Below are 18037 nucleotides of genomic sequence, written 5' to 3' on the forward strand. Positions count from 1 at the left end.
CCCGTGTCAGCGCGCCGCCAGCAGCCCAGCCCAGGAACGCTGTAAAAAAAAATTGGGGGCACCGCTTTTTGGCGGCCCCAAATCTTGGTGCCCTAGGCAACTGCCTAGTTTGCATTAATGGTAGCACCGGCCCTGGATGTGGGGGTGGCAGGGACACAGAATGAATCAATCAGGGTTTGGGGGGTTGGGGAGAAGCTGGAAGCTCTGCAGCAGTGTCATTTGATCTTATTGGGATCATCCAGCCAGAGCTCTTGCCACAGGGGCCCAAGTTACCTTCCCCTGTAGATGCAGGGTTGGCACCACTGTATTTGTCACACCTATGGGGGATGGGCAAGGAGAGTTAAAAAAATCACAAGATAAACCAGGCTACATTATATATATATTTTTTTGAAACCTCATGTTTTGGGGAGTCAATTTCAGTTCTGCCTTGTGATTTTTAGCTTCTGGGGTTAGCAACACTGTGAGAGTCAGGGGGGGCAGGGGGGGCTGAGCCAGAAGGAACAGAGAAAACACAAGGAAAAGATAAAGTAAAACAAAATAAACAGAGAGTCCTGGAGAAAGGGTGAAAATTAAATATAAAAACAATGAAAGGAAAACACTTTGGAGAGGGAAAAGGACCAGAGGCAGTGAAAGGGGAAGGGATAAACTCAGGGGAAAGAATGGGGAACATGAGGGGGAATGATCTGTGACAGGGATCAGAGAAGAATAGAAGACACACAGAGAAATAAAGAGGGATGGGAAATTAGGGCTAGAAAAATGGTTAGTAATAATGAACAGTATGAACGAGAAGGGAGAAGAAAAGGGAACACAAGAGGGACAGAGATTTATAAAACATCACTTAAGGTGAGACTGTAACTCAGGGGTGGCCAACCTGAGCCTGAGAAAGAGCCAGAAATTACCAATGTACATTGTCAAAGAGCCACAGTAATACATCAGCAGCCCCCCATCAGCTCCCCCCCCAGCGCTTCCCACCCATTGGTGGACCTGCCGATCAGCACCTCCCCCTCCATTCCCTCACCTCCTGCCCACCGCGATCAGCTGTTTTGCAGTAGGCAGGAGTCTCCGGGGGGGAAGGGTGAAGAAGCAAGGCCACGGTACGGGGCAGGGGCCTTAGGGGAAGGGGTGGAGTGGGGTCAGGGCCTGGGGCACAGCCAGGGGTTAAGCAGTGAGTACCCCCCGCACATTGGAAAGTTGGTGTCTGTAGTTTCAGCCCCGGAGTCGGCGCTTATGCAAAGAGCTGCATATCAACTTCTGAAGAGTCGCATGCGCTCTGGAGCCACAGGTTGGCCACCCCTGCTGTAACTAGTTAATTTCATATTAGAGAATATTTAAAAAATAAATGATACAGAAAATTTGAAGCGTCAGTTATTGGTCATTGGGAGTAACATACAGAATATAGGGGTATGTTGGTGTTTTGGGGTTGGGCAGCACACATAGTTTATACAGACTGCAATGTCCCCAATGAGGGGTGGGTAACCGGTGGGCGGGATCAGGAAACAGTCGATAAGCGGTGAGGGTCTATCACCCATATGGGAAGTAGAGACAGTCATGGGTATAAGTAAGCGGGCTGGGTAATGGGGATGGGGTGACCCTCACGTGGCGGGATTCAGCTAGGTTTGGTGGGTTCAGGGCTCAGGGGATAGAATTCAGCAGGATGTGTGTGTGGGTGCACGAGGTCTCCCCGGCTCACTCTCGGTATTGGCGGTGGCCGGTGATGTGCTTGATGTAGATGTCCCGAGACCAACAGATAGTGTCCGAGACCATTAGGCGTCTCATGAGCCGTGCGTAATGACGGCCCACCCCACAGGTCCTCAGCACGCGTTCGTTACACGGGTCCCAGGCACCTAGGGTCCCAACGAGCAGAGCGTCGACGTGCACCTCGTAGCCCTTAGTCCGCAGGGTGTCAGCCAGGGGGGCGTATTTTTCAAGCTTGCGGGCTCGGGCTTCGCGGAAGGCCGGGGTCCTGTTCTCGAACAGAATCGTTACGTCGACCAGGATGATCTTTTTTCCCACCTCGTCCGTGACGACGATGTCTGGGCGCAGTGGGCTGTCGGTGCCGGGGACGGCGCGGTTGACAGTGATCTCTCCCAGACACGGGTTGATGGCCTTCACTAGATGGTCCTGGACGGCGTTGTGGCATAGCTGCCAGGCTCTGGCATGGGGCTTGCAGCAGCATAGGACATGGGGAAGGGTTTCGTTGACGTACCCGCACTTCCTGCAGCGTTTGTCCCGGTTCCCGTGGCGGATGGCACCGTTGAGCGGAACGCAATTCAGCCGGGCGCGGTGAATGAACCGCCAGTCGGCGAACCGGGTGAAGCTGCCTGTGGGGAGGAAGTGGTTGCTGGAGTCCCACTTGCTGGTTACTTCGAAGACTTTATCCTGGTCCGGCTTTTTCTTCAGGGTGTCCACGTAGAGCGCGTGGACGGCGGCCTTCAGGGATCTCTCCAGCACGCCTCTGGCTCCGGGGGTGACGATGATGTTGTCCTCCGTTCCGATCCGCAGTATCAGGACTCCCAGCTCCTGCCATTCCTCGTTCCATTCCCAGCGGCAGCCCAGTCGCTTTCCCAGCCAGCGCGTGGCATTGCGGACGCGGGTCCACAGCGAGGCGAGATCGCCCCTGTCCCAGGCGAAGTCGCTGTCCAGGGAGCCGCTCAGGAATGTGGCCACATCTCGGTTGGAGGGAGGTCTGCCGATTCGTTTCTCGGTGGCAGCGTGTAGGGCGGTCGTTGCAACGTTCTTCACCTTGGTGTCTGGGCACGTCAGGAGGCGGAAGGCGTGCGTGAGGACCGTGATGTCACAGAGGTCTCCCATACGGGGGACGCCGGCACCACCGTGCCTGTGCTTGATGTATACGAGTTCGTTGCTGGCTCTCCGGGGCAGGGACAGCCAGTTTTTGACCAGCTTCCGGATGGCGTTGTCCGCCTTGTTGAGGGGCACTTTTGCCACGGTGGATCCCCTCAGGACGAAGGCGATGCGGGGGATCAGGAAGGTGTTGAGGGCATTGAACTTCTGCCACGGCGCCAGCAGGGATGTGTCGACTTTGGCGGCATATACTACTTCCTTGCAATTTTAGCGTCATTAAAAAAAAAAGACTGTTCCCAAAATCTGTGGGTCTTTTCCATTGTTGTGGTTATTGAAGCTGCTTCTCAGCTCCTTTTCACTCTGACATGTATTTACGTTAAAAAAAAGCATGAAAGAGAAAACAAAACAAAAAACACCACCCCTTCTCCTAGGGTGGACATGAGCTTAGAAACGAGATATAAATGGTGAAAAAGGAGACATCCCACCCTCAGCCAGGGCTGAGACTTTGTCTTCTGTGAGCTTCTAATGTAAATGACTGGGGTGGGATCCATGAAGGGATTTACATGTTGCAATGCTGAGTGTCACTCACACCTAATTCTTAGGTGTCTAGAAAATCACAAGAAAAACACTGCGACCCACAAAGCCTGACTTAGTCACCTAGGCCTGGTCTACACTAGGCGTTTATGTCGAAGTTAGCGCCGTTACATCGAATTAACCCTGCACCCGTCCACACTGCGATGCTATTTAGTTCGACATAGAGGTCTCTTTAATTCGACTTCTGTACTCCTCCCCGACGAGGGGAGTAGCGCCAAATTCGACATGGCCATGTCGAATTAGGCTAGGTGTGGATGGAAATCGACGCTAATAGCTCCGGGAGCTATCCCACAGTGCACCACTCTGTTGACGCTCTGGACAGCAGTGCGAGCTCGTATGCTCTGACCAGCCACACAGGAAAAGCCCCGGGAAAATTTGAATTGGAATTCCTTTTCCTGTCTGGCCAGTTTGAATCTCATTTCCTGTCTGGACATCGTGGCGAGCACAGCAGCACTGGCAACGATGCAGAGCTCTCCAGCAGTGATGGCCGTGCAGTCTGTGAATAGAAAGAGGGCCCCAGCATGGACTGATCGGGAAGTCTTGGATCTCATCGCTGTGTGGGGCGATGAGTCCGTGCTTTCCGAGCTGCGATTCAAAAGACGGAATGCAAAGATCTACGAGAAGATCTCTAAAGACATGGCAGAGAGAGGATACAGCCGGGATGCAACGCAGTGCCGCGTGAAAATCAAGGAGCTGAGACAAGGCTACCAGAAGACCAAAGAGGCAAACGGACGCTCCGGATCCCATCCCCAGACATCCCGTTTCTATGAGGCACTGCATTCCATCCTCGGTGCGGCCGCCACCACTACCCCACCAGTGACCGTGGACTCTGAGGATGGGGTAGTGTCCACGGCCGGTTCCTCGGACATGTTAGGGGACGTGGAAGATGAGGAAGGAGATGAGGAGGGCGAGGCAGTCGGCAGCGCTCACAACGCTGATTTCCCCGACAGCCAGGATCTCTTCATCACCCTTACAGAGATCCCCTACGAAGCGTCCCCAGCCGTTACCCCGGACACAGAATCTGGTGAAGGATCAGCCAGTAAGTGTTGTAAACATCTAAACATTTATTTTTAACAAAACAGGAATATTAACAATTTAAAGAATGGGTTGTTCATGATTAGTGTGCCCTATGCGCTTAACGGTTTAGTCATGGGCAGTGCAAGTTTTGAAAAAAAATCTAGCAATGTCCGGTTTTCAGTGATTGTCCTGCACAAGCCGCTCTACTGTTTATTCCCTGCTACTGCAGCTACAGTAAAATGCGGTCTATATGTCCGGGGATAGAGCAGTAGTCCTCCTGGGATATCTCCACGAAGCTCTCCTGGAGGTAACTTGAAAGCCGTTCCATGAGGTTCCTGGGGAGAGCGGCCTTATTGGGTCCTCCGAAGTACGAGACGTTGCCGCGCCACGAGACTATCATGTACTCGGGAATCATTGCTCTGCATAGCAGGACGGCATACGGCCCTGGTCTTTGGAGGCTTTCCCGGAGCATTCTCTGTCTGTCGCTCTCAGAGATCCTCATCAGGGTGATGTCGCCCATGGTGACCTGCTTTTAATTAGGTAGGGGAATGTTAGTGTTGGGACTGCTTTCCCGTTCCTTGACAGAACTGTAACCGCTGGTTTTTAGCCACGCGGTGGAGGCGGGAGAGGGGCAGCCGAAAGGGATCGTTCCCGGGGACAGCCGCGAGGGGGTGGGACAGGGGCAGAGTTCCCGCTTGCCGGATTGCTGGCTGCAGGAACTGACATAGCTTTAAATGTGAAATGAGGCCAGTGGTAATCTAAAAGTTTTAAACTGCCACAAGTGTACGGCTTACCATGTCTGCCTGCAACAGAAATTCCGTTGTGCTGCCCCGCTTCTCAAATGTGCTGTGCAAGACCCCAGGCACTGAATGCGAAGGCCGAAAATTCGACCTTGTGCTGAGTGCGCATGTGATAGGTGCTGTGCATGGTCTTGTTCACAGAGAAAGACTATGTTCTTTGTTCACAACTACATTTTTCTTTCTGAGGAATTCACTCCCTTTTTCCCATTTCCACAGCCCCATCTGTGACTGTCTCACAACCTAGCCTGGAATCACACTCCCAGAGGCTAGCGCGGATTAGGCGTAGGAAGAGGAGGACACGGGAGGACATGTTCTCTGAGCTTATGGCCTGTTCCCAAGCCCAGGCAGCACAGCAGACCCAGTGGCGGGAGAACTTGACCCGAATGCACCAAGCCAACATGGATCGGGAGGAGAGGTGGCGGCAGGAAGACCAGCAGGCGACTCAAACGCTGCTTGGACTACTGAGGGAGCAAACGGACACGCTCCAGCGCCTTGTGGATGTTCTGCAGGAACGGAGGCAGGAGGACAGAGCCCCGCTGCAGTCCATCTATAACCGCCCTCCCCTGCCACCAAGTCCCATACCCACCTCACCCAAAGTGCAAAGAAGGAGAGGCGGCAGAGTCCCTGCTAACTCTCACTCCACCCCTGCAGAGAGCTCTAGTAGCAGAAGGCTCTCATTTCCCAAAATTTGAACAGTTCTTTCCTTCCCGCCTGACACAAGCCCCCGTCCAAGTTTCACCTCCCAATGCCATGTGTAGTTGATAATAAAAAATATGTTTCTGTAAACTACTGTTTCAATCATGTTCTTTTGGAGGAGGATGGGAAAGGGGGTTGGTAATTGGACAGGACAGTCACCTTTGGCAGGGTACATAGTCGGGGGCAGGCACAGCAGCAGGGCACATACACAGTGCAGTGATGCAGTGACTAGTTACCCTGGTTAGTCTGGGAGGTTGTTTTCATGTTATGTGGGGGGGGTGGGTTGCTCTGTGACTTTGTGGCAGGGGAGGGCAGTTACAGATCTTAAGCGGCGGTCCTTAGGCAGGATCACAGAGCCACACAGCAGGGGATCTGTAACCGTCCTCCCCCTGCCACAAAGTCACATAGACCCCCCCATACACACTGTCCCGATCAGGAGGGGTGACAGGCTCCGTTGAAACAACCATCCCACTGCAGCGGAGCCTGTCAATCCTTGAGTTTAGAAGCTGCATTCGCGTCACTACACTACACCCGCTCCGCACCACAGTCTGCGTCCCAGTTTTAAAAAATTCCCGCAAAAACAGTATTAAAGAAAACGGTGTGCTTTAACAAAGTTGAACTATTTTTATTTCGCAACGTGTGTTGGAAGGGGGGTGAAGGGGGTATGTAACTGGATAGGATAGTCAACATTACCTGGGTAAAGAAACGGGGGCAGGTTTAGCTTCTCAGTACACAAACTTTAAAGTCACAGGTTACCCTGCTCACTGAGGAACTTTGCTTTCAAAGCCTCCCGGATGCACAGCGCGTCCCGCTGGTCTCTTCTAATCGCCCGGCTGTCTGGCTGTGAGTAATCAGCAGCCAGGCTATTTTCCTCAACCTCCCACCCCGCCATAAAGGTCTCCCCCTTGCTCTCACAGAGATTGTGGAGCACACAGCAAGCTGCTATAACAATGGGGATATTGGTTTCGCTGAGATCACAGCGAGTCAGTAAGCTTCTCCATCTCCCCTTGAGACGGCCAAAAGCACACTCCACCACCATTCTGCACTTGCTCAGCCGGTAGTTGAAGAGTTCTTTTTCAGTGTCCAGGGCGCCAGTATAGGGCTTCATGAGCCAGGGCATTAGCGGGTAGGCTGGGTCCCCGAGGATGACTATAGGCAGCTCCACATCCCCAACAGTTATTTTGTGGTCCGGGAAGTAAATACCTTGTTGCAGCCGTCTAAACAGACCAGAGTTCCTGAAAACACGAGCGTCATGAACCTTGCCCGGCCATCCCACGTAGATGTTGGTAAAACGTCCCCTGTGGTCCACCAGTGCTTGCAGCACCATGGAAAAGTAGCCCTTTCGGTTAATGTACTGGGTGGCCTGGTGGTCCGGTGCCAGGATAGGGATGTGAGTTCCATCTATGGCCCCACCGCAGTTTGGGAATCCCATCGCTGCGAAGCCATCTATGATCGCCTCCACGTTTCCCAGGGTCACTACCTTTGGCAGCAGTACATCAACGATTGCCTTGGCTACTTGCATCACAACAACCCCCACGGTAGATTTGCCCACCCCAAACTGGTTCGCGACTGACCGGTAGCTGTCTGGCGTTGCAAGCTTCCAGAGGGCTATGGCCACTCGCTTCTGTACACTCAGTGCAGCTCGCAACCGGGTGTCACTGCGCTTCAGGGCAGGGGACAGCAACTCACAAAGTTCAAGGAAAGTTCCCTTCCGCATGCGAAAGTTTCGCAGCCACTGGGATTCATCCCAGACCTGCAGCACTATGCGGTCCCACCACTCAGTGCTTGTTTCCCGTGCCCAGAATCGCCGTTCCACGGCATCAACATGACCCATTGCCACCGCGATGTCCTCGGCGCTGGGTCCCCTGCTTTCTGACAGGTCCGTGCTACTCTCAGACTTCAGGACATCACCGCGGTGCCGTAGCCTCCTTGCCTGACTTTTCTGCATCTGCCTCAGGGAAACCTGTATGATAAGCTGCGAGGCGTTGAGAGCGGCCACAACTGCAGCGATGGTCGCAGCGTGCTCCATGCTCGCAGTGCTGTGGCGTCCGCGCTGTCAATGACTGGAAAAGTGCGCGAAATGATTTCCCGCCGGCACTTTCAGGGAGGGAGGGCAGGAGTGATGGACGGATGACGACAGTTACCCAAAAGCACCCTCGACACATTTTGTTACCCAGAAGGCATTGCCGGCTACACCCAGAATTCCAATGGGCAGAGGGGACTGCGGGAACTGTGGGATAGCTGACCACAGTGCACCGCTTCGAATGTCGACGCTTTCACCATTAGTGTGGACGCACAAAGTCGAATTACTGTCCTTAGTGTGGACACACACGTTCGAATTTGCAATATCGATTACAAAAATTCGATGCAAGTAAAATCGAACTACTCTCGTAGTGTAGACAAGGCCCTAGTCTCCCTATTTGATTAATGGAAACAGGCAGGTGCCTTACAATGCCATCCACGAGAGCCAGCGTGCCAGCTGGGGAGCCATTTAAACTAGCCAATGGGAGATGCTAACAACAGGGGTATGTCCTAAGTCCCACGCTTCTCTCAAAGAAAAGTGGTTAAATCTGGGTTGCTGGGGGGCACCTACCTCTGCTCAACAATCCATGAACGGGAACCCACCACCTGAGGCATTTCTTCTGGGAATGAGTTAGGCCCATGCTGCGCTGCACACAACATGAGGTAGGGGGAAATGGTGGGGGTGGTTTTGGTGCTGTTAGCCATGTCATAACATTTATCCCAGTAGTTCACACACTCACCTGGGACGTGGGACCCAGATTCAATGCCCCCCTTTTTGCCAAAGTGGGAGAAAGGATTTGAACAGGGGTTACTCATTTTCTAGGAGGGTGCTCCAACCACTGAGCAATGGGACAGTCTGAGGGCGGGATTCTTAAGTCTCTCCAATAGCAGCTGATGCATTGTGGGTACATAATGGAGTGACTGGAGCTGGGGGACTGGCCCCAGGGGCTCCCACCTCTCAGCTGGGCTCCCTCATCACAGGACCCCAGAGTCCTCCTCACTCCCTGCCCAGTGACTATGTAAGTGTTTATCTGCAGTGGAACAGTGACTGAGCCCGAGAGAGACAGAATGTGTCTCTAGTCCAGTGGTTGGGGCATGCACCTGAAAAGGGGCAGACTGTTCCCATCACTCTGTCATTATTTATCTAAAGGCGGCAGCGGCGGCAACTATCTCTCGATACAGGATAATATCTGCTGGGGGAAAAGATGTTAACACCCTTGGCAGAAGCCTACATGTGAAATCTTCTAACGTGGGGGAGCCAGTGTGCAAGTGGCAACCTCATGAAACTTGACAGGAAGGAGCCCTGGACCCGGTAGCAGGGAAGTCCGAAACAACCAGAGGTCTCTGTCCTGCAGCAGCCCTCATCTGCCTTTACAGCTGCAGAGAATTGGCACGTCCTCTAATACATCTGTTCCGCCATTGGGGTCTTCAGAAATTTGGACTGCACATCGTCTGAACTGCCCCTCAGAACTGTTCACCGAGGGTGGCCCTCCTAGGAGAACAAGACGCCGGATGCTGGAGGATCACTGGGATACACAAACCTCTCCACCACAACAAGGTGATGGTCCAAGGAGAGGACCAAAGCAGAACACCTTTAACAGGAGAGGCTGAAGGGTCCCAACATCAGACTACCCATAGCTCAGAAGTTAACCCCAACCTCTGAGTGGTGGGAGACACACGGTTCAAATACTTTGCCCCCCTCTGGCAGAGAGGTGGGATTGAATTTGGGTTCCCCACATTCCAGCTCCACGCTTTAACCACTGGGCTAGAACAGTGGGGGCCAAACTGTAGCTCTTTTACTGTTAAAGTGTGGCTTGCAGACCCCCCACATTTTCCCCCATTCTCTTCCTACCAGACTGAACAGGGAGTTTGTAACTTTTGCCTTGCAGCAGGGTAGTGGGGTAGGGGCTTCTGCCCAGTGGGGAGCAGGGTCATGGAGCTTCAGCCCACCGGGCTGGGGGGGTCTTACTTCCCACAGGGCTGAAGCCCCAAGACCCCTCCACCCCACAGGGCTGAAGCCCTGAGCCCCAACAGGTGCCTTTCGTGGGGCCCCCTGAGTCATAAGGTGGGCACCACCACCTTCTCCGCCTCCGCTGGACAGATGTTTGAATGGGACCCAATCTGGTTGGCAAGCTGGCAGGATCAGGCCCCACTAACAAGGCTGGCAGCGGACTGATTTTCTAGGTGCCTAAGCTCCTTTGTGAATCCTTAACAAGTGTGTTTGGGCCTGCAGAGCTACATCTGGCTGCCCCAGGGCTATTCACCATAACCACTTCCTGGTCTTTCAAAGGCCCTGCCTACACGACACGGTTTTGTTGACATAAGGCAGCTGACATCAACCTTACTATGCAGGTGTACATGCTGCAATGCTCCTCCCACTGCTTCAACTCGCATGTTACGCCGGCATAATAACCCCCCCCTGGAGGAGAGGAGTGGAGCTTAGGGTGACGTAGTTAGAGTGACACAATGTCAGTGTGAACACTGCATTGCTTGCATTGCCCTACGTGGCCTCCATGAGGTGTCAATCCCAGAATGTCCCACTGTGACCACCCTGGTCACCATTTCAAACCCTGCTCCCTGGCAGCCAGGTACAGGTGAATGCCCCTCCCCTGTTAAAGCCCCGGGAAGGTTTGAACTTGCTCTTTCTGCTTGTTCAGTGTGGAGAGCTCACAAAGCAACTGTCCAGCTGAGCAGGCCGGCTCCACGCAGCAAATGGCTCCTGCCTGGAGTCCGCAGAAGGTGGTGGATCTCCTGGGTCTGTGGGGAGAGGAGTCTATGCAGGCCCAGCTCCAATCCAGCCACAGGAACTTGTTCAGGAATGGAGGGGAACGGCTGTGATACGGTCATGTAGCAATGCCGTGTAAAACCCAAAGACCTGCAGCAGGAATAGCAGGAGGAAAATAGTTGCCCCTGGTGCAGAACCACAGACCTGACACTTCTACAAGAAGGGGGCTGGGGTCAGGGTGATGGTGATGGTGAATAGCCCCCCTGTTGATCTCCTCTTACAGCCTTGTGCGCATAACACACAGCACAATGCTGAAGAGCAGTGCAGGATCCAGGCTTTCTGACCCACATGTCTGGCTCACAGGTTACCAGGGCAGCTGAAACGCGACTGGAAACCTAGTAGTATGCCCATGGAACAATGGGGATGAGAAACCTGCATCATGTGATGCTGTACCTGCCCCAGAAGGCATTGCAAACCCTTCCCAAAACATCCTGCGACCAGGGCCGGCTCTAGGCACCAGCGCTCCAAGCGTGTGCTTGGGGCTTCACTTTCCAAGGGGCAGCACTCCAGCCCCCCCCCTTTTTTTCCCCTTGGGGCGCAAATAGCCGGGAGCCGGCCCTGAACCAAGATGTTCCCTGTCAGCTGAGGCTTTCAGGCTGCGCTGGAACTGACACTGCAGTTCTGGCTGCAGTCGCTAGATGGCGCTCATGGCAGCCGGAGTCGCACAGGCTGGACGGCAGGTCAGGCTGCCCGGCCGCTGGAGAGCCGGAGTGTCATCCCCGGAGCTGAGCCCGGCTGCGGCGGCGAGAGTTGCAATCCCTCCCAGTTTGGTATCATCCGCAAACTTAATAAGCGTACTTTCTATGCCAATATCTAAGTCGTTGATGAAGATATTGAACAGAGCCGGTCCCAAAACAGACCCCTGCGGTACCCCACTCGTTACGCCTTTCCAGCAGGATTGGGAACCATTAATAACAACTCTCTGAGTACGGTTATCCAGCCAGTTATGCACCTACCTTATAGTAGCCCCATCTAATTTGTATTTGCCTAGTTTATCGATAAGAATATCATGCGAGACCGTATCAAATGCCTTACTAAAGTCTAGGTATACCACATCCACCGCTTCACCCTTATCCACAAGGCAAACAACACAGGAATGCAGGGGCAAGATTAGAAAGGCAAAGGCACAAAATGAGCTCAAACTAGCTACGGGAATAAAAGGAAACAAGAAGACTTTTTATCAATACATTAGAAGCAAGAGGAAGACCAAAGACAGGGTAGGCCCACTGCTTAGTGAAGAGGGAGAAACAGTAACAGGAAACTTGGAAATGGCAGAGATGCTTAATGACTTCTTTGTTTCGGTCTTCACCGAGAAGTCTGAAGGAATGCCTAACATACTGAATGCTAATGGGAAGGGGGTAGGTTTAGCGGATAAAATAAAAAAAGAACAAGTTAAAAATCACTTAGAAAAGTTAGATGCCTGCAAGTCACCCGGGCCTGATGAAATGCATCCTAGAATACTCAAGGAGCTAATAGAGGAGGTATCTGAGCCTCTAGCTATTATCTTTGGAAAGTCATGGGAGACGGGAGAGATTCCAGAAGACTGGAAAAGGGCAAATATAGTGCCCATTTATAAAAAGGGAAATAAAAACAACCCAGGTAACTACAGACCAGTTAGTTTAACTTCTGTGCCAGGGAAGATAATGGAGCAAGTAATTAAGGAAATCATCTGCAAACACTTGGAAGGTGGTAAGGTGATAGGGAACAGCCAGCATGGATTTGTGAAGAACAAATCATGTCAAACCAATCTGATAGCTTTCTTTGATAGGATAACGAGCCTTGTGGATAAGGGTGAAGCGGTGGATGTGGTATACCTAGACTTTAGTAAGGCATTTGATACGGTCTCGCATGATATTCTTATCGATAAACTAGGCAAATACAAATTAGATGGGGCTACTATAAGGTGGGTGCATAACTGGCTGGATAACCGTACTCAGAGAGTTGTTATTAATGGTTCCCAATCCTGCTGGAAAGGCGTAACGAGTGGGGTACCGCAGGGGTCTGTTTTGGGACCGGCTCTGTTCAATATCTTCATCAACGACTTAGATATTGGCATAGAAAGTACGCTTATTAAGTTTGCGGATGATACCAAACTGGGAGGGATTGCAACTACTTTGGAGGACAGGGTCATAATTCAAAATGATCTGGACAAATTGGAGAAATGGGCTGAGGTAAACAGGATGAAGTTTAACAAAGACAAATGCAAAGTGCTCCACTTAGGAAGGAAAAATCAATTTCACACATACAGAATGGGAAAAGACTGTCTAGGAAGGAGTACGGCAGAAAGGGATCTAGGGGTTATAGTGGACCACAAGCTAAATATGAGTCAACAGTGTGATGCTGTTGCAAAAAAAGCAAACATGATTCTGGGATGCATTAACAGGTGTGTTGTGAGCAAGACACGAGAAGTCATTCTTCCGCTCTACTCTGCTCTGGTTAGGCCTCAGCTGGAGTATTGTGTCCAGTTCTGGGCGCCGCATTTTAAAAAAGATGTGGAGAAATTGGAAAGGGTCCAAAGAAGAGCAACAAGAATGATTAAAGGTCTAGAGAACATGACCTATGAAGGAAGGCTGAAAGAACTGGGTTTGTTTAGTTTGGAAAAGAGAAGACTGAGAGGAGACATGATAGCAGTTTTCAGGTATCTAAAAGGGTGTCATAAGGAGGAGGGAGAGAACTTGTTCACCTTAGCCTCTAAGGATAGAACCAGAAACAATGGGTTTAAACTGCAGCAAGGGAGGTCTAGGTTGGACATTAGGAAAAAGTTCCTAACTGTCAGGGTGGTTAAACACTGGAACAAATTGCCTAGGGACGTTGTGGAATCTCCGTCTCTAGAGATATTTAAGAGTAGGTTAGATAAATGTCTATCAGGGATGGTCTAGACAGTATTTGGTCCTGCCATGCGGGCAGGGGACTGGACTCGATGACCTCTCGAGGTCCCTTCCAGTCCTATAATCTATGAATCTATGAAAACCCTCCTGATACCCCCTCTCCTCCTCCACCCTCCTCTGCGAGTACATCAAACCCTGCTTCTCTGCCAGTGTAGAGCCCCCAAGCACCCCCACACCCACTCCTCTGCCTGAGGCCTCTTTACTAGATCCCCATCCCTTTCCGGGTACAAGGTTTGAGGGTTAGTTCCCTATGCCGTCCATGTGCATTTGGAGCACTAAAGATGCGGTTGCGGGGGACGGGGGGGTGAGATTTATACTAAAGTGAAATAAAAATAGGAGAAACAGTTTGATCCCCACTGCAAGTGTAAACGGGGATTGCTGTGGTGAACGAGGAGGTCACGTTTTGGAGGGAAGCCCAGGGCTGGGGCGGCAGGGGGTGGGGGAGGGCACGGGTGAGGGGGGACAGCCCAGGGCTGGGGGGCAGCCAAAAATTTTTTTGCTTGGGGCGGCAAAATACCTAGAGCCGGCCCTGGCAGTGTTACAATTAGTATTTCCAACCTGTCACTTATTCCGGGATAGAGCTTGGTTTGGTATCCAATCACAACTCTGGATTCCTTAATACTATTCTCTAATGTCTCTTTTCAGCCTCAGACTGAATCTTGTCCATACAGATGGTCAGAACTTCAATCTTCTGATGTTACAGTCATAAAAAAATTAGGTTCACCCTAAATTCCAGTTTAGCACTGCAAAGGTATTATTAATATTATTTCTAACTATCCACGGGGGAATTTTTATTCTGGTGACACAATATAAAAAGTAATTATTATTTGTGACATTTATTACAGTTCACACAAAAGCAAGATCAAGTCTTTTCAAAATCACTCTTGTATTCAGGTCATTTGAAGAACTAGAATATTTGAATCTTCGGGTACTGCCAGTTCTACCTCAGTAGCAATGTGGCTGTTTCTTTAAGAGGCGATTCTTACTCACGGGGTTTGCAATTACCGCCATTTGCAAGTTCCCCTGTTACTTTCACTTTCAAACTCAGTGAATCCTGCAAGAAGAGAGCACGTTTATCCGTGTGGAACAACAACAGGCTTCTTTATTAAAAACAAACCCGCTAGAAAAGGCTTTGATCAAACTGCAGCTATTTTATATCCAGTAGTAGCCGGGCATCTTGATGAAATGAAATAATTGATATTTTAAGGACTATCTCGACAAAGCATGAGGATTTCAGAAGGACAGGCCGCACCCTAACCACCATGAAAGGTCTCAGAGGGATCAATCAGGTAGGTGAACTTTGGCTGCTTGATTTTAGAATATTCAGGGCTTTTTCTTGGACAGATTGTTAATAACACAAAGATTTGATAATCCCATGAGAATTTGTTTTGCTCTTTATGGAAACAGTCCCTCATACAGTATGTACATTCAAACTACATACCCTCAAACTACATTTCAGATCAGTTTCCTAGCACTGCTGGATTTTTACAGTATATTCAATAAGTAATTCGTTCCCTCTGTTACTGTGTTTCACTCAAGAACCCTGGGCCCAATCCAGTTTTTAGTGATGTTAAGGGGAGATTTGTAACAAAGTAACTTCCTGTATTTAGACTATAGGAAGAAACATAGGGCTGCAAACTCAACTGCAGTCAGTATAGTTTCCTGGCCTGCTTGTAGTCAGTAGTTTTCGACCTGACTGTGGGGCTGAGTCCTTTTGCTTCTGATACTTTAAAGGGAAAAAAGTCCAATTTTGTCCAGAATCAATGGAAACAAATTACAGCCTTTATTCATTTGAGATCAGAGGGAATTAAGCATGTGCCTAAAATGAAGCACCCTTTGAAATGTATTGCTGAATATCTTGGTATTGGTCTTCTGTATGCATGTCAAGTGATCCACAACAACCACTGAGTGATCAGTTTGTACACACTGCATTGTTATCCTGTGATAAATTAATGTTGCCTCCTATCTTTGTGGCCATAGAGCTGTAGAAGGGTGGCCAGCGGGGGTGATTTTTATGGTCCTGTGTTTAGGGAAGATTTGATGGCATAATGGCAAGAAAGGCAAACTGTGAGACAGGTTATTTCCTGTGCGAAAAGCCGTCAGTGGGGAGAATTCATGAGGGTATCTCTGGACATGATTTAAAAGGGGGAAAATATTTTTCTTCAAAAAAATTGTATGATTTTTGTTTGTTTGATTTGAAATGTTTATGGATCTTTCCTTTTTATAAAAAACAGCTTGAAGTCATTTGGATAAAATGGACACACACACTTTAATTTTGGGGGAGTGGGTTTTGGGACTTTCCCATTTTCTCGTTTTCACTCTTTTTTTTTTTTTTTTTTTTTTTAAGAAATGATGCAGGAGAAACATAATCACAATAATAAAAACAAATCTTTTCATTCCTTTTAGTTTGAACTTGTCACTTGAAATTTACTTGAAATAAATTCATTTTGAAATATTTATTTTTAAATTAAATCACAAGAAAGCGTTTGGTTATTTCTGCATTGTTCTGAATGCCATTTTTTTTCCATGTATTGTATAACTAAATATATTGAACTAATCAAGTGGTGTCAATTCTCTCATAATTTTATCATGAGTCTTGAAATATTTGATATTTTCCTTAAAACCTCAACTGTTCTTGTCCTGTGATTATGAGAGAATTTCAGTTTTAATTTTTAAAGAAAATTTCTAGCCTTTGTGATTGCAGAAAAAAGCTTGAGAATATGACCTGAATGTGACCTAAAATCTCAGATACCAAAAGGCAACTTTAAAAAAAAAAACCACACGTATTTTTTTTGTCCGTGTGGAAGAATAGAGATCCATGAATGAGGGGATCTCCTACATGAGCAGAGATCTGGATTTTGTTACATGTTTTGTACAGTGCCCCCCTCAATGGGGTCCTGATCAGTGACTGGTGCCTACATGCTATGGCAATAAAAACAAAATATCATAACATGTTCTGTTCCTATCTATTTCCCAACTGCTATGTTTTATGTACAGCATATTCAACTTTACCTATTACATTGGCTTATTATTTCCCATGATGGGAACAGAAAAATCTGTGTCCGAGAGAGAGGGCGTTATGGGATTGTTATGAAGAAAAAATTCTAAAGCTGTCATTTTAATTACAAAAAGGAAATATCCTGACACCTACTATTTTAGGGTCAGATTATTTAAACCTCTCAGTATTGGTCTAACCTTGCTGTGCCATAAGTCATTTCAAGTTTTCCCATTGACTTCAGTGGGGCACAATTAGGCCAATGCTCAGTGATTTTCAAAATCCTGCCCTTAATTCATATTCAGGGGAGTTCATTCTCTCTCTCTTTTTTTTTTTGGGGGGGGGGGTGTTATGGGACATTAATATCATTTTACACTGATCTGCTCTTTTTTGTGCAAACTGCGGGACGACTGCTGTCACTGCATAATATGCAAATGAGTTCACATCACAATGCATTTATCCCTATTTTTATTTAATGTGTCCTTTGCAATCTTCTATTCCTCAAACTCTAATATCCAGCTTGTCCTAATCACTGCAGCCTACTCATTAAGTTTTACTGTTGTTGTGTTCTTTTTACTCTTCCTGTTGTCTAGATGACGCTTCAATGAAAATGAAGGTTCTCTCGTTCTGCCACAGCTCCGGATTCAGCTCCTCTCTGCCTGGTTTTATTATTTATTTCATGACCATTTATGTTCACAAGTTGGAACCAGGTAGGAATCCTCACGGCCTCTGCTGCTTCCTATAGGTGTTTGTTTCGGCCCCAGGCCTGTAGTGCCTTACAAATGGGCTGAACTGTATGCACTGTGAGCAGTCCCATGGAAGTCAATGGAAGTAATCCCAGTGTGTAAATGTAAGCACAGAGCGAGAACAGGGCCTTACTCGTTGTTTTTTAGCTGTGTTTCTGTTGTTGCTGGACTATTTGATCTGACCTTGGGGTAATTTGCCGTCTGTTTGTTCATGCATGTATTTTGTAAAGATTGCTAAGAAGGCCCAGCTCATTGGATGGACACTCTTTTACTGTGGAGTAATACAAACCTAAACCATTACAATTATTAGATTTTATATTTATAAAAAGAGCCCATCGCTCTCTCTTTAGTTGCAAATACAAAGGTGAATGGACCAATAGCAGTTTGGTTGGTTGGTTGCTTTTGTTTGGTTTGTTTTAAAAATACCTTCCTGCCTCCCTAAGCCTTCAGGACTAATAACTCCCCAACACACGTTATCTCAATTACATCCTCTTCCATCCATCCCCTTCCCGACAGAGAATGGACTCTAGATGCACCAGACCAATGGGGTGTTACAGAGCTGAGGATCCTTCACTGAAAGCTTCCCACCACCATTCTTCTCCCACTAAAACCAGTGGGACTGTAAGACTGAGCATCCCAGCTGCTCTCTGCCACCATTGTAGCACATGAGGAGAGAGGGGGTAGCCTGGTCC

The 18037-nt window shown here is 49.1% G+C and overlaps 2 protein-coding genes across 8 annotated transcripts in view; both read left to right on the top strand.

Annotated features, from left to right (window-relative positions):
• The first annotated feature begins 3458 nt into the window (after nt 1-3458).
• LOC135974726 (uncharacterized) lies at nt 3459-5999 on the top strand. Its single transcript, XM_065563231.1, has 2 exons — nt 3459-4435; nt 5430-5999. Exons 1-2 carry the CDS (start codon nt 3859-3861, stop codon nt 5903-5905), a joined length of 1053 nt encoding a protein of 350 aa, XP_065419303.1. The 5' UTR covers nt 3459-3858; the 3' UTR covers nt 5906-5999.
• Nucleotides 6000-14612: 8613 nt separating this feature from the next.
• Nucleotides 14613-18037, top strand: part of LOC103305721 (butyrophilin subfamily 1 member A1-like) — a 281081-nt gene continuing 277656 nt past the window's right edge. For 4 of the 7 annotated variants that reach the window (XM_065564435.1, XM_065564433.1, XM_065564429.1 and 1 more), the window contains exon 1: nt 14613-14893. Coding sequence is in view for 3 of the 7 variants with exons in the window: in XM_065564428.1 (XP_065420500.1) it covers nt 17204-17309 (106 nt within the window). In the remaining 4 variants the exon portion in view is untranslated. Of the gene's footprint in view, nt 14894-17192; nt 17310-18037 lie in introns of all 7 variants that reach the window. The other 3 variants (XM_065564428.1, XM_065564431.1, XM_065564432.1) reach the window with 1 other exon arrangement.

This window comes from Chrysemys picta, chromosome 12 (assembly GCF_011386835.1).
Source record: "Chrysemys picta bellii isolate R12L10 chromosome 12, ASM1138683v2, whole genome shotgun sequence".
NCBI classification, from domain to species: domain Eukaryota; kingdom Metazoa; phylum Chordata; order Testudines; family Emydidae; genus Chrysemys; species Chrysemys picta.